Source organism: Temnothorax nylanderi, unplaced genomic scaffold (assembly GCF_030848795.1).
Source record: "Temnothorax nylanderi isolate EJ_2023f unplaced genomic scaffold, tnyl_v1.0 TNYL_tig0166_pilon, whole genome shotgun sequence".
Classification (NCBI taxonomy): domain Eukaryota; kingdom Metazoa; phylum Arthropoda; class Insecta; order Hymenoptera; family Formicidae; genus Temnothorax; species Temnothorax nylanderi.
The window spans coordinates 47510-63512 of NW_027249228.1; the positions used below are offsets into that span (position 1 = coordinate 47510).

The 16003-nt window shown below is 39.3% G+C and overlaps 2 protein-coding genes and 1 long non-coding RNA gene across 4 annotated transcripts in view; 2 read left to right on the forward strand and 1 right to left on the reverse strand.

Annotated features, from left to right (window-relative positions):
• The window catches only part of LOC139777845 (serine/threonine-protein kinase SIK3), a 196087-nt gene that overhangs the window by 43736 nt on the left and 136348 nt on the right, over nucleotides 1–16003 (reverse strand). For both annotated transcript variants that reach the window (XM_071715484.1, XM_071715485.1), the window contains one exon: nucleotides 15509–15730. In XM_071715484.1, coding sequence (XP_071571585.1) covers nucleotides 15509–15730 — 222 coding nt within the window. The remainder of the gene's footprint in view (nucleotides 1–15508; nucleotides 15731–16003) is intronic.
• On the forward strand, nucleotides 1476–3881 carry LOC139777843 (uncharacterized). The gene is made up of 2 exons (XR_011719441.1): nucleotides 1476–2601; nucleotides 2721–3881. It is a non-coding gene; the product is annotated as an uncharacterized lncRNA (long non-coding RNA).
• Nucleotides 4963–13151, forward strand: LOC139777842 (uncharacterized). The gene is made up of 6 exons (XM_071715481.1): nucleotides 4963–7948; nucleotides 8017–8079; nucleotides 8165–8303; nucleotides 8362–8533; nucleotides 9298–9702; nucleotides 10558–13151. Exons 1-6 carry the CDS (start codon nucleotides 7182–7184, stop codon nucleotides 10620–10622), a joined length of 1611 nt encoding a protein of 536 aa, XP_071571582.1. The 5' UTR covers nucleotides 4963–7181; the 3' UTR covers nucleotides 10623–13151.

Genomic DNA, 16003 nt, shown 5'->3' on the forward strand with positions numbered 1-16003 from the left:
GTGTCTGCTGTAAGAAGCTACTGTGAAATTTATATATAAAAATTTATCACAGGTTATAATCACAGATATTATAATCACAGCTATATTATGCACTTCTATCGCAATTTTGTACTGTTTTCTTGCGCACTTCTTCGGGACGTATCTGAGCTATCAGATTGTGTTACCAGGGGTCTATTGAGTGTGACTTGTTAAAAAATTAAACATTATATATATATTATATATATATATATATTGTAACATATATGTACTAGATATGTATCAGATTGTGACTCTGAAGTTCTTCATTTCTAATTTCTAAATACCCTTAGTCAATCGTAAAATTATTTAATTTGGGGGAAATAATTTAAATTAAAATATCTATTTTTTCTCAATATTTTTTCTTTTTTAGGTGTATTAATAATTTTTGACATATTTATTCATATAGAACTTCTCGAACTTTTTAAAGAAAAAACTTCTTAAATCTAATTCACCGTTTAGAAGTCAAACAACTGTTAGATGAACAGTAAGATGAACTTAGAAGCGTGTTAATTTTAGTCTTACAATAAGGGAGGGCTCAGAACTGAACTCTGCCGATTTTGATGAAACTTGACAGGATTACAGAGAAAATTTTTTCAAATATGTAATGATATCCTAATTTGGGTGCCAACGGTCAATCGTTTCTGAGATATTTTAATAATAAATATAGCATTTTTAGAGTAGAATTTATTAGGATACTCACATACAAGTATTTGGCGTAGTGGATAAGTAATTGCTTCATAATTTGTAAACTCGTTTAAATCCCACAGTTAATTTCTTTATAACATCAATGTTTTACAATAAAAATAATTATATTGTTGATATAAAAAATAAATTATTTTATGATATAAAAAATGTATATTATATAAATTGTAATAGAAATAATTATAATATAAAATAACGTATAAAATAATTATGAGGGTGGTTACCATATCCACTACGCTACAAATACTTGTCTGTGAATGTCCTAATAAACTCTACTCTAAAGACGCTACTAAATATTAAAATTGATTATTAAAATATCGGAAACGATTGACCGTTGGCATCTAAATAGGGGTATTATTACATTCGAGGGAATTTTCTTTGTAATCCTGCCAAGTTTCATCAAATTTGGCAGAGTTCAGTTCTAAGCCTTCCCTTTTAAGATTTCATAGTACAGGATAGTTTAATTTTCAGTCTATATCAAGAGACACGGTAGTGTCTCGCGCCAAGTACACGCGGAGCGAGACCAACCGTGACTCTTTTACGCGACGCGACGGGTTGCGAGTACTCGAGATGTTGAGATCTCGATAACGAGTGAACGGATCAAGTTCTAAGTAGGCTTGATCGATAGCTTGGGGTCGACTTGGGGGGGGTATCTCCTATAATATTTTCCGCTACGTGCCCTACGAGCGGAGATATTGGGACGCAAAGTCCAAATGTGAAAAATTTTATTTAAGATACTCCTCCTCCTCCTCCTCCTAACGCTGCGATTATAACATACATATAACAGAGTAATGTCACTTTCACTTTTTCGACATTGGCGGCGCTTTCGCCAGCGCGCTGTCACAGTCAGTTCAGTTAATACGTGTGTGTAAGTGTGTACTGCGCGCAGTGCAGATAGTGCCGATAGTGCGTTCAGTGCGCTGTCACTGACAGTTCAGTTAACCTATCGAGAGACACGGTAGTGTCGGAGCGAGACCGACCGTGACTCTTTACGCGACGCGACGATTAATTCAAGGTAATTGTTTTATATGTAATTATATATCTATTATTCTATATATATTACTGTTACTTACTATACTACGTTTACGCGATTACGCGAGTGTTTACACAGGTTAACCTAGATATATTGACGGCATGGAGCTGATGCCGAAGAGATCCCGTTTACGCGAAGGAATTATCGTAAGTTATCGTATCGTTTTCGTAAGTTACTATACAGAATTAAGTAACGCTCGCGTAAACGTAGTATAGGTTAGATTACCGGTTTGTCTTTGTTACTCGTTGCCAAAAAAGAAAGATAGAACGACGTTTGTGTCGGCTTGTGTCACTTGCTGGAAAGCTCCCTATGTATGCAAGTTTAACGCCTATTGAGTTAATATGAAATAATTTTCCTAAATGTAATAAAAATAACACGATGTTATATATGCGGTTTGCCGTGATTATATATATATATATACACATGTGATTTCTGCCCAGTGCTCTGAATGTTATGTGATTTTCGCCCAGTGCTCTGAATGTCATCTAGTCATACATATCATGCTTTGATACAAGGAACGTGAAAAAGAGCAGGAAAAGAAAAGAACAAACAGAAGAGACAGATTCAAGCTTTGTCTTTTAATCTGGATGAAGACAATGCTGAAAAATCCCCGCAGTCAGAAAATGAGCAATCTGATGGCCTCGCGATTAAGAAGATTAAGAAAAATCCAGATGTAGATACAAGTTTCTTGCCAGATAGGGAAAGGAAGGAGGAGGAAAATAAACTTAAGGAAGAATTGAAGCAAGAATGGGCTAGAAAGCAGAACGCGTTGAAGGAAGAAGAAATTGAGATCACATTCAGTTATTGGGATGGATCTGGCTATCGTCGGAGTGTTATAATGAAGAAAGGTGAATGTCTCAGTGATTTAGAGAATTTTTAAGTTATTAAAATACTCCAGTGTCACTTTTGGAGTAACATTGGCGTGATATATAATGTTCTACTGCATAAATTAAATTTTCACATACAGGTAATTCTATCTATCAGCTTCTTCAGAGATGTTTAGAAGTTCCGAAGCGTGAATTCAGCGAGCTTAAAACAGTAATGGTAGATCAGTTAATGTATGTCAAGGAGGATCTTTCTTATATTACCGCACCATTATACGTTTTACGATTTTATTGTAACTAAGGTAAAGATACTAAGTGATAAAACTTATGAAGCAATATCACAATGTTGGCATGTTATTTTAATGTATGTAATATTGCGATTAGGCACGAGGAAAAAGCGAACCTCTGTTCACATTTGACGTTCACGATGATATTCGTGTTATGCACGATGCTTCTGTCGAAACCGAGGAATCACATGCCGGAAAATTTTACTTAGGTATTTATCATTAAAAGAATACTTTGTATAATTCTCTTTTATGTTATTTCTCACTAGATCATGGTACGAGAGGAACAAACACATTTTTCCAGCGAGTAGATGGGAACCTTTTGATCCAATGAAAAGTTATGATAAGTATACAGTGTCGGATAAAAATAGGAAGAAAGATAAAATCTGATAAACTTAGATTCAACGAATTGTCCAATTTCGTTTAAAGGATTCAGACAGAGCGTGTTCCTCGCGCATCTCGCGGACCTCCCGGATCACCGCCTGAAGTGTGACTATTTCAGTCGTCATCTCCGCGGCGTCCGACTGTGGAGTCGCTATCCTGAGCCGTTTCCTTGCGGCCATGGGAAAATTCCTGGCCGTGGTATCGCCGCTCGTCGGTCCTCGCTCGTCCGGTCCTCGCTCGTCCGATCCTCGCTCGTCCGATCCCGGACGAGCCCCCAAAATGTGACGCTCGTCCGCGCGTTCGTCGCACTCGCACTCCCGCCACTCTCGCGAACGCGCCGCGCTTCCCCGTCACCGGGAATAAGAATACTCTTATTTAAAAAAGGAACGGATTTATTGCCCTCAATACATCCAGACACGTCTGTCCGGTTCAAGATCCAGAGCGTAAATCTGACAAACGATATTTACAAACAACCGTTGCTAGGACGATTCGCGACTACTCGCTACGGGGCGACTCGTATGAGCGCACGGCACAGCGAGCGCACAGCACGGGCGTAACAATATATAAACTTTGTATTTAAATACCTTGTATTCCCTCGTTGGATTAAATATTTTAATAAAATATTTTTATTTTGTACTGTTTCTCTGTAATTCTTTGTGACCACTAAAAAATACACATGTAAACTTTGTATTTAAATATCTTGTATTCCCTTGTTAAATTTAAATAAAATTTTTTAATCTTATAAAATTGTTATCATACATTCTTTTTCTAATTGACACCATGTAAAGATTTTTCAAAGTAGTGCAACAATTATTTTTTGAGGCAATATATATGTTCTCTCTGTAATTGGCGCTGTAATTTAAAGAGATATCATTTCTTTTTTGTAATTGTAATAGATCACTTGAAACGCGACTCTTCTTTGATAAGGTAACATAATTTTGTGATGTGTATCACTTGGGTTATAATTTTTTGGAAATAAAGATACTACTGCTTAGATTTTTTCGAGATTTTTCGAGATACAAAGAGTACGTCTACCACTTGTTACTTAGGTTTTTTCGAGGTATAATACTACCACTTTCTTTTTTTTCGAGGTAACAATATATACACGCCTTTTTGTAGTATTACGCATTTTATAAACAGTATGTACAGGGTAAAGCTATTTGGAGGTATTATACTACCACTTTGTTTTTTTCGGGGTAACAACATAATACATATACACTACTATGCGTGTACTTGGCGCCTTTTTTTACCTTTTTTTTAAAAAAGGTAATTTTGTACGGATTGTCAATACACCATTATAAATTTTTAATTTGTAATAATGATTTAATGGTTAAATAGAAACTTAATTTAACAAATGTGTTTGTTTAATTGTACGTATTTTCAATCATTTTATGCTTTACACCGTTTCATTCTTAATCTACAGGTCAGATTGCTGAAGTAATTACAACGGACGAGGTTTGTATAATTTGCTGCAGGTATTTTATTTATCTTATTCTTATTTATTAAGATTATTTTCAGAAAGACTCCTAATAATAAATTATTTTCGTCAATCACTTGCAAATACATTGGTATACATAATTTCATTTATATTTTTTTCAGGGTTTTATTACGTATCATTGAGTATTATGTTAACCAGAAAAAACTTGTCTTTTTTGGTTTAGGCTTTTTCACCTCAGACTTTATTTACTCTTTCTTGAGTTGTAATTTTTTCGTCTTGTCTATTTCTTTTGTTCATATTCCATTTTATCAATATGTTGCGTTTGGCAAACAGGCGCAGTCGCAAGCCTTATCATTTACTATCTGCAGTACATCGTCGTCGTTTGGAAAAATTAGAAAGAGCTGCACGTAATGAATACGAATATTTACAACAGCAGAATTTAGATGTTGCTAATGCTAGAGCCGATTCAGACTTTGTTGACGAAGGTCAAATTCTTGCAGAATGCAGTCAGACTGAGGAAGATGAAATTTCTGTATCTTCTGATGCATCAGCTAATGATGTGCAATGTGCTTTTAATGAGGTCGATGAAGTATTAAGTTCTTCAGACGATGCTGAATCCATTTCAGATTATGATGATGCGGTGGATATTGAGCCTCGAGACACTATTGATAATTTTCAAGAACGCCTTGCTGAAGTCTTCGTACGCAGTGATATGTCTCATTCGCAAATAAATGCTGTTTTACAGGTTGTTCGAACACATCCTTGTTTATCTACTTTGCCAAAGGATAGTAGAACTCTTTTAAAGACTCCACGTACCGCGCATCCCACACTTAACATTGCAGGGGGTGAATATCTCCATTTAGAATTTGAGACAGGAATTCTTTCCATTCTTCAACAAACCTCTCCGGAACTGATTCCACTTGACACTTTGATGGTAGACTTTAGTACAAATGGTGCAACACTAGATGGACAGGGAAAAATTCAAATGTGGCCAATACAAATTAGGATTGCAAATATTCGTCGAAGTAAACCAGAAATTGTAGGCGTCTGGCGAGGGTCATCAAAACCAAATAATGCGCAGGAATTATTCCAATATTTTGTGGATGAAGTTCAGGATGTATTAAATCGTGGAGTTGTTTTTCATAATCAATTGAAAGTAATTGAATTGAGATGTTTCATAGCAGATTCTCCTGCGCGAGCTTTTGTATTGGGTCATAAAGGCCATGGCAGTATATTTCCGTGTTCAAAATGTTGGATTCGGGGAAATTGGCTTCGTCGTGGAGTAGTAGCTTATCGTGGTATTCAGCACAGGCCCCGTACAGACGAAGAATACAGACAGCGCATTGATGGAGAACATCATACAGATTCTGACTCTGCTCTGCTTACTTTAGAGATAGGGTTGGTAACTCAAACGGTCTTCGACTTGATGCACACTGTTTTTCTTGGTGTCGTCCCAAAAATAAATAGCGTTTTTGTTAATGGAAAATATAATCCAAATTTAAAACTTTCAGCCAGATCACTTGACATTATTACTAAACGTCTACAGCAAGTTAAGAATTACTGCCCTAAGGAATTTTCACGAAAACCGCAATTCATGAAAAAATATGGAGGGTTTAAAGCTACGGAAAATCGCCAACTTCTTTTGTATACTGCCCCAGTTGTTTATTATGGACTTATAAATCCTGCTGCATATAAACATTTTCTTCTATTACATTCCGCCATTCGAATTCTAGTCAGTTCTTCCTTATCAGAAGACCGTCTTGATTTTGCACACACAGCAATAAACATTTTTGTAAATAGAGCAGAAGATATATATGGTCCAGAAATTCTTTCTTACATTACTCATTGTCTTTTACATCTCGTAGATGACGCGAGACGCTTTGGCTCATTGAATGAATTGTCCATGTTTCCATATGAAAATAATATGACGTATTTCCGCAAAGCTTGCCGGAAGCCTCATCAACATTTGCAGCAAATCGTAAATAGGCGACTTGAAAAGTTACAAGTTACACAAAACATCGTACATAATGTAACTGAAGAAGTGATACGTTCCAGTAGACCCTGGGTTAGTCCTGTAGTTTTTGATACTCCCCTAGATAGTCGTCAATTTCAGATCTTAGACACAGGAAAATTTCGTATATCGGTGAAGAATCAGGATAATACGGTAATATTACACAATTCAAAGGTTTGTCTTGTTCAGAGCATCATTCTCTCGCGTGAGCATTATCAGTTGGCGGTTAAAGAGTTTTGCAGAGTTGAAGATTTTTTCGATGTTGGTTTGCCATCGTCATCAGTAGGTGTCTTCCGATGTTCTTTATTATCTGATGAAGTCAATGTAATAGATCTTAATGAAGTGGAGAGTAAATGTTTTCGCATGCCTTATTGGCACACTGAAGGCCATACAGATCCTATTGTTGACGTCTGGATAGTTGCAGTCATTCTACATACTATAGATTAAGATGCCTTCATTAGGTGAGTTATCTCAAATCATTATTTAGATGAGTCAACGAGGGAGAGGAAGAGGAGCGGACAAGACGTACAAACTCCAAGAGTTGCAATGGCTGGATGCGGATATTGCAAAATATTGCACATCCCGTCCCGAAAAGAACACACAAAGACACATGGCACAAAACATCACAACTACACAAAGACAGAATGCACCATTACAGCAGCATTCACAATCCCCAGCAGCATCATCCCTGCATGCTTCATCATCATCATCATCATCATCACTCTCACCTGCACAATCACATAAACACATGCCCCCTCCATCAGCTCCATTACAGCATAAACTCATCTCATCACACTCACCTTCACCAGCTACAAAATCATTCACACGAAACAGTCATTCACTATCAAAAACATCACCACAACATAAACAAATATTATCACGCTCTCCTTCACCAGCCACAAAATCACTCACACAAAACAGTCATCCACTATCAAAACTATCATCACAACATAAACAAATGTCATCACGCTCTCCTTCACCACCCACAAAATCATTCACACGAAACAGTCATTCACTATCAAAACCATCATTACAACATAAACAAACATTATCACGCTCTCCTTCACCAGCCACAAAATCATTCACACGAAACAGTCATCCACCATCAAAACCATCACCACAACATAAACAAACGTTATCACAACCACCACCATCATCTGTACAACGGAATCGCCTATCTCCAGCCAGACAAGGACATAAAGAAGAGTGGACAAAAGACGGGGAAACATCTTGTGATATAATACGATCTGTAGAGTAAGTTTCAAGAAGGATCACAGCAATAGTCATCTAGTGCACGGATAAAGACATTAATTTTATTTCAGAATGATTGTGACGCAACTAAATCGGATGGAAGAGCGACAAATTTTGATTGAAAAGAAAATCGAGTAAGTATTAACGAATTTTCTGAAGAATAGCAAGCAACGTATTATAAATGAATTTTTAATTCCATAATTTTATTTTTTCCTGCAGTGAAAATGTCAAAGCCATCAAACAACTGACGCGAGAGTCTGCAGTAAGAAGACCAGTGAAGCCACAAGGAGTTTTATTTAAAACTGTGGACGATTTCTCAGCCTTCGAAGAAGTTGACGATGATATTTATAATGATTTGGTAAGAATTTTTTCTAAATATATATTTAATTCAGTTTACTACAAAAATTTTGTTACAGGTGGGATACTTTGTTTATCTTGGACGGACCAATCCAGTCGATTGCGCTGCAGAGTATTTTCGCAGCGTATTTCCCGAAGATGAGGAGGTTTCTACATACCTCACCTTGAATGGAAGAACAGGACCAGGGGGATGCAAATTGCGAGACAGTCGCTTTGCTCAAGCATGTCAAGGTTCGTAAAAAAATACCGTTCGTGTTTATATTCTACTAGCTAGTTACCCGGGCTTCGCCCGGGAGTCGTTTTTCTTCAAACGACTTTATTTGTGTTTCAATATCCTTAATCGAAGAAAATTCCTTTATCAGTTCGGATACCGATTCCCAAAAAAATCGGTAACAAAAAATTATACACTTTATAGCACTCCCCGGGAAATTCTACCCCTGTTTCATATACAATTCTTTGAGATTCGGTAAATTAATTCTCGAAAAATTGGAAAAATTTCGGTACCGATTCCCAAAAAAATCGGTAACAAAAAATTATACACTTTATAGCACTCCCCGGGAAATTCTACCCCTGTTTCATATACAATTCTTTGAGATTCGGTAAATTATTTCCCGAAAAATTGGAAAATTTTCGGATACCGGTTTCCAAAAAGATCGGTAACGAAAAATTATACACTTTATGACACTCCCCGGAAAATTCTACCCCTGTTTTATATACAATTCTTTAAGATTCGGTCAATTATTTCCCGAAAAATTGGAAAAATTTCGGATACCGGTTTCCAAAAAGATCGGTAACGAAAAACTATACACTCTATAACACTCCCCGGAAAATTCTACCCCTATTTCATATACTTTTGGTAAAAATTCGGTCGAATAGTTTAAGAGTGTATAAAGAACATACATACATACATACATACATACAGACATTCTATTTTATATATATAGATATTGAATATACACGACGATAACTAAGGTGTTTCTCATAAATTTTTCCAGATGCCATAAACGCCAACAAACATTTTTCCAACCCCAATAAGGTCGAATTTTATGACGCTTTGGAGAAGGCTTTAAAAAGCCTTAAAACTAGAAAATGGCGTTACAACAGAAAACGACGACTTCATCAAGAAAGTGAGGAAGAAAATGAGGAAGAAAATGAGGAAGTCCCACTCAATCGACGCCAGCGAATGAATAACCCGGAAGAGGACACGGAATTTGAAAACATCCAGGAGGTAGCTGAGGACGCCAACGAACCAGAGGAGACCCAGCACACGGAGGGAGAAAACGCCGATGATATGGACACCCAGGACACCCAGGACACCCAGGACACCCAGGATACCCAGGACACCCAGGACACGGATGGAACGGAGGACAACGACGAGCATGAATATTTGGCAGAAAATGGTAAATAAATAATAGGTATAATAATATATAGTAATTTATAATATAAATTATAAAAAATTATAAAATTATATTAATTATAAATTATAAAATTTGTTAAATTTAAATTAGTAATCTTAAGGCTCCTGGTCCCTACTATAACTATCCTTATTTAATGACATCAGAAGCGAGAAATGACACGTTGAAAATTCTTGCACGGTATTTCCAAATAAAGAGATATTTTGCACTTCATATCACTTCAGCACACTTCAAAAATATTCCGAGTTCTACACATTTCCCTTGACAGTTAATAAACAGTCGTAAAATGAATGTAATGCAAAGCCTAACAATGTAGACTTATGCGCAGGTACATAAACGTGCATAGTTAGGCTTCGTATTACGTTTATTTTATGACTGTTTATTAATTGTCAAGGGAAATGGATAAAACTCGGAGTATTTTTGAAGTGTGCTGAAGTAATCTGAAGTGTTATTTTGTGCAAAATATCTTTTTATTTGGAAATACCATGCAAAGATTTTCAACGTGTCATTCTTGCTTCTGACGTCATTACATAAAAACAGTTGTAGCAGGGACCACTACAATAAGAAGAAGGTGTAGCATTGCGCATAATAATGGCCGAAGAATAGGAAACAACCAATCAAATTTTTGTCCGAAAAATTGACACGTTGGCATATATTAGGGGAGGAGCCATGTTCCTTCTTGCATGTCGGATAAATTTTTTATTGGTGAAAGAAAATTGACGACTGCGCATCCTTGGAAATGCTACACCTGTCTTGTTATATCATGGCAGGGACCAGGAGCCTTAAATAACAAATAAATAAAACATTATTAATTTCTATTAATAAATAATATAATTCCAGATCTATACGACGATGAGAGTAATGATGGTATAACCCTTTTTAGCAGTCCACCAGACTTTTGTTAGTATGGCGGTATGTATTTTTTGTATTTTGTTTATTTGCTTGGAGAAGCAGTAATAAATTTGGATGTGCTTCACAGAGAACGGCGGGGTGGGGCCGTTCTCATCCCTAATTCATTTCTTCTTTTTTTTCAGGATAAATGGTATGGAGGGGCAAATATTTGGTTGTGCCTCACAGGAAAGGGCGGGGATGGGGCCCTTTCCCTTTCACATGACTTTTTAATACAATTTCATTACAGTTATTAATTATATCAAATCTATACATAATATAAACGTTATATTAACAACGTTTCGATCCTTTTTTGGATCATCTTCAACGCATACTGATAATGAATTAAAAATGTATATTGTTTATATTGTTTAATTACTTAAATTATAGTAAAGTATTGTGACGTGACATTAGTCACGTCCCCGGCCCGGATGGTAGCTCGGCCGAGGTGGGCGTCAAGGGTGGTGCCTCCACCCGAGCGGGCGAGGCGTTAGCATTATCGTAGGCTAAAATTTGTAAGACTTCTAGGTTAGGAGCGAGGGTGCGGAGCGGATGGCCAAGAACTCGTGTAACGACGTAAAGTCGCACCGCGGGATTATGCAGGGGGCCAGCCGGAAACTCACCAAGGAAGATCGGCCGACGGTCGGGTCGCGCTGGGGCCCATAGCCGGGGTAGCGAGCACCTAGCACGAGGGGCGCGTAGCCCGCAACAACAGATGACGGCCCGGGACACGGAGGGACCGAGGAGGGGGACGCCCCGACGAAGGTCCCCGTCCCACGAGGAAACCACTACCGGAATTCCGCCACCGGTCGACAGGCCATGGCCCGTCCAGCCTGGTCGTCGACGGACCGGTCCTCGAGTCGCGGCCTGGACAGCCGGACTCAATGCGGATTTAAAACACCCGCCGGTAGGTGGAGGCGCCTGCGAGAGGCGCCCGGGAGGGCGCGCGAGGCGGCGATTGTGCAAGGCGCCGGAAGACGGGCGCGGCAATCGCACGATCGGCAGTGGTGCACCCCCGGCGCGCAGGCGCGCGGGCCCAGCGTGGTCCCGCCGGACCGGGGCGAGTTACTGTCGTGCGGACCGAGCTAGCGAACGGTGCCATCCAGCCCCTGCGAGCGATCCGGAAGAAGGCTGCCGGCGAAGGACATTGTAAGGCCACTGCTCACGCATCCAAAGTAAGATCGCTGCGATACCGAGGCCCTCCCGGGAGTCGCGTAGTGCCGCGAGAATGTGTTATCCGTGTTAGCGTATCGAGAGAAATACCGCGGGAGGGCCCGGCCGAGAAAACGAGAGTGTACTGCCCGTCTCGGGGATTCGGAAGTGCGGCCGCCGACAGTCAGCGTTTCGAAATGGGTTGTAATTTGAGTCGTCCCGTTCCGTGTGATTTGTGACGCGTTTAGTTTCGTGATATTCCGTGTGATTGCGATGCGTTTGGTTTCGGGCTGTCGTTTCGCGAACGGGAAGATGCGCCGGGCGTAATCGAGCCGTTCTAGGCGGGGTGCTCTTCGCACGACCGGGCACCGTATCATCGCGGGGCCGGAGCGTGGCCTCCGCGTGATCGCGTCGCGGCGTGCGGGGCATCGTGTTATCGTATTGCGGACCTCGCGAGGCTTCGTGCGTGAAGGCCGAGGTCAATCGCGGGGTCAATCGGGGACTCGCGTAATCCGAAGGGATTCGCGGTCGTTGTGAGGGAGGTTATCGTGTCGTGCGTCGTTGCGTTGTTCGCGTATCGTTCCGTGTAAAGTATCGCTCGCGTTAATGTCTCGGTCCGCGTAATGTTAATGTATCGTTTGCGTAAAATGTATCGCCCGTAGGAGCGTATTATTCCCGCGTCAATGTGCCGTCTTGCGTAAAGTATCGGGTCGCGTTAAAATATTGCAGAGTAGTGTGTCGCGTTAGAGTATCGTCGCGTAAGGTACATCCCGCGTTCACGTATCGTCCCGCACAAGAAATCCTGCGGAAGACCCTACTTCTTGGCTTATTAAATATATTTGTTATTGAATTGATTTTATTTTTGTGTGTTGATTGCGCGGCGCTCCCTCTCCTCCCTTCATCCGGGACCCACTCGCGGTCTCGCGTATGGACCACACGCCTGAGATACTTCGCGTTTATTTCGAGTAACGTGGTGCGCGTATTCGCACCTGGCGCCCATTACCGTAATAGAGAGAATTGTTTGGTCGAGCTACCATCTTGCTGACTTTCGGGAAATAATTTTGAGGAAAGCGACGGCGCGCTCCTCCACGGCCGGCGAGACCGTGAGGACATCGTCGTCGTCGTTGTAGTATAAAGCGCACAAATAACCGCGTTGATTCTCATAGCGTGATCTAATTTTATTTTGTTCATTATCGAGAGTCCTAATTATTTGATTATACAATAATATATTATATATAGTTAATTATTACCTTTTAATTATATACATATTTTGTATTATAACATTATTATATATATATAATATGAAAATTTTGTTTCGTTTTTATCATGTATATATGAATTATTATATAATGTATTTAAATGAATAAATTTTGTATAATTTAATTACAATTAAATTGAAATAATGTTTTTTTATACGTATATAACCTTTATAAATATATAATGGGATGGGGAAAAACCGAAAAAAGCCGGTACGATAATGCATTCTCGTTCTAGTACACTATTGGTACCGTGAGAGTACAGCGTACGATCATAACCCTACATCAAGCGCACAGTAGCGCTACGGTAGCCGTACTGCGTACCAAATACTGGTAACGTACACCTACGGTACGCACGTACGTGGTAGCTACAGTACCGATACGCAAAGTACGACGTACGTTCTCCGTACTAGTACTGTGGAAGTATCTTGTTATCTGGGATGTTGTGATTCTTATCGAAGCAAACGTGTTTTCGCAGGTCGAAAGTAAAATTTCTTCCGCGTCGAAAGTTTGTAATATCTTAAGTATTATTGTCTCTCCGAATCTCAAAGTAAGTGATTCTAAAGAGTAATGCATGCTGAACACAAATCCAGTGCAGTTTTTTTATTTTCATTGATTTCTATTATTTTAGAAGCGACCAAACCTAAAACTTGTGTTCGGGGCAAAGTCGTTTCCAAGCCAAAACGAAGTCAAGAAAGCTAAATAATATGTGCTGCGTATCCTCGGAGATAATAGTGTAAGAAATCGATGGCGCGGTCGTTCCGGCATGTAGCGCCGCAGGATGCGTGCGGTCGCCGCGGTAGTTAGAGGCGTGGGCGTCAATGCTAGCGAAGCGCGAACGAGGAGGCCTGTGATTGGCCGGCGATGTCGCGAGATGTTCGCATGAAAAAATGTAACGGTCGCGAGCTTGTACGAACGTGTTACGGCGAAGTAAGAGCGTGAGAGAAGTCGTCACCGAACTATCGTAGGAATCGGTCGTGCGTCGGAGGGCTCTACGGCCTATGTATCCATCCCGACGGGTATTCGCGTGATTTTGATTCCGTGCAATGGATATCTCGTTATTGTATAGAGGAAATATAATCAAACGTAAAGAGTGAAATCCTGGCATTCTTTTCCTTATATCACCCTCCTTGTCTTTTCTACGTATCCTCACGGGGTCTAAGTAAATTAATACTCGTGTTACGCATGACAGACAATTCCGGGTACATTATCGGAATTTCAGCGGTGATTCAAACAATTATATTACAATAGAAAACAGTGCTGATGAAAAACAGTGCATTTCGTGCAGGCGTAAGGCACACAACGAGTGTGTGCGCTCGTCAGACTCCGTTTTTACATGCTTTAACTGTTAGCGAAAAGAATTAATTTTCTTGAAATTATTTTCCGCTTTCCATTTTTCTACTAAAAAACAATGAATAAAGTGTATTCTATTATTTTTTATGATCAAAATTATGTATCTTTATTTAAAATCCAGTCCGAGAATGAAGACACGACTCCACCCCGGGAATTTTGACTTTTCGATTTTTGCACCTTTGTCGTTTTTACTCTATACCGGTTGAACAAAACGACGTAGACCAAAAATGCCTATATAAATTTTGTAGCCAAGGGTTTACTCTTTACAATGGTATACTATATTTCACTAAAATGATTTATTTTGTTGTTAAAAATTGGCACCGAAAAAAAAGGGCCGAGGGCTGTTACGAAAGATTAATATATCTCCGAATACCGAGCAAGTCAAATCTCGCATGGACGTCTCAGACCCACGTATACACTAGACATAATCTTTTTTGTAAGTAATAATTTTGCTAATTTTATTCAAAGTTCATTAAAGGTAAAATATTAAATAAACGATGTTTATTAAAAGACTATAAAATCGTCAACTACAGTGTAAACAGATGTTTTGTGAATTTTTTCAGATTTTTTAAAATACTTTAAGGTAGGGAAAATAGTGTTGAACATGACAGACCCACGTATGCACTAAGAAGGTACCGAAAGAACGGACGGTTAATAAAAGCATTCTTTCATACATTTTATACATTTTTGAAGCATGTGAAAATTTATGTTTTATTACTCTGCATATACGCGTCTCCGTATAATATACAGATATCTATAGCATACGTTGTTATACCTGCGTCGTACGGGTACCCGAATTAGGGCTGGTAATTTGCTTCGAAGGATTCGATATTCGAAGCTTCGAAGTTGTCAAAAATAACAGCCCTAGTCTTGTATAGCATAAGATATTTTTATAATAATGAATTCTTAATATTATGCCAATTATATAATTGCGTACATTTTAATAGAGAAATATAAATCTTTTCAACATATTAAATTAATTGTTTGTTGTCAAACACCAAACTTACTTGTTACAAAAATAAACTAATAACTATCAGTTAACATTACTGAACAATTAATAAGCCGGAAATTTGCAATAAAAAAAATAATGATAAGGCACGTTGTATATTAAATTAGCAAAATATTCTATAAAAAATAAATACCTTGCGTAATTGCTGCTACACCTCTTTCGTGTACAGGAGAACCCGGAATACTCGCAGGGCTATGTGAAGGTGATGCTAATCTCTGTAACTGTTGATATTCTTGTTGAAGTGCTTGAATGCCTGGCCCAGGAGCACCCGATCCTTCCGATGCCCGACGAACAGGTGAGTATCTTTCAGTAGCAACATGGCTGCTTGGTTCCTTATACGAATCCCTATTACTTACTGAAATTAATGTAAATATTAGTAATACTTTTCTCAACATAATGGCTGCGTTCGGGGGGGAGCGCACTATGGTGCAGACACGTTCGCGCGCGCGCGTGTGCGTGTCGTGTGCGTATGTGCGTGTGTGTGCGTGTGTGTGCGTGCGTGCGTGCGTGCGTGCGTGTGTGTGTGTGTGTGTGTGTGTGTGTGTGTGTGTGTGTGTGTGCGTGCGCGCGCGCGAGCTCCCGCGCGCGCAAACGTATGTATAAATTAAAAATTATCTATCTAATTCGC

Bases quoted from the DNA above. Each gene is read 5' to 3' on its own strand.
- LOC139777842 (XM_071715481.1), top strand. From the start codon at position 7,182: ATGAGTCAACGAGGGAGAGGAAGAGGAGCGGACAAGACGTACAAACTC. The intron at 7,949-8,016 runs GTAAGTTTCAAG...ATTTTATTTCAG, and splicing joins GATATAATACGATCTGTAGA to AATGATTGTGACGCAACTAA. The intron at 8,534-9,297 runs GTTCGTAAAAAA...AAATTTTTCCAG, and splicing joins CTTTGCTCAAGCATGTCAAG to ATGCCATAAACGCCAACAAA.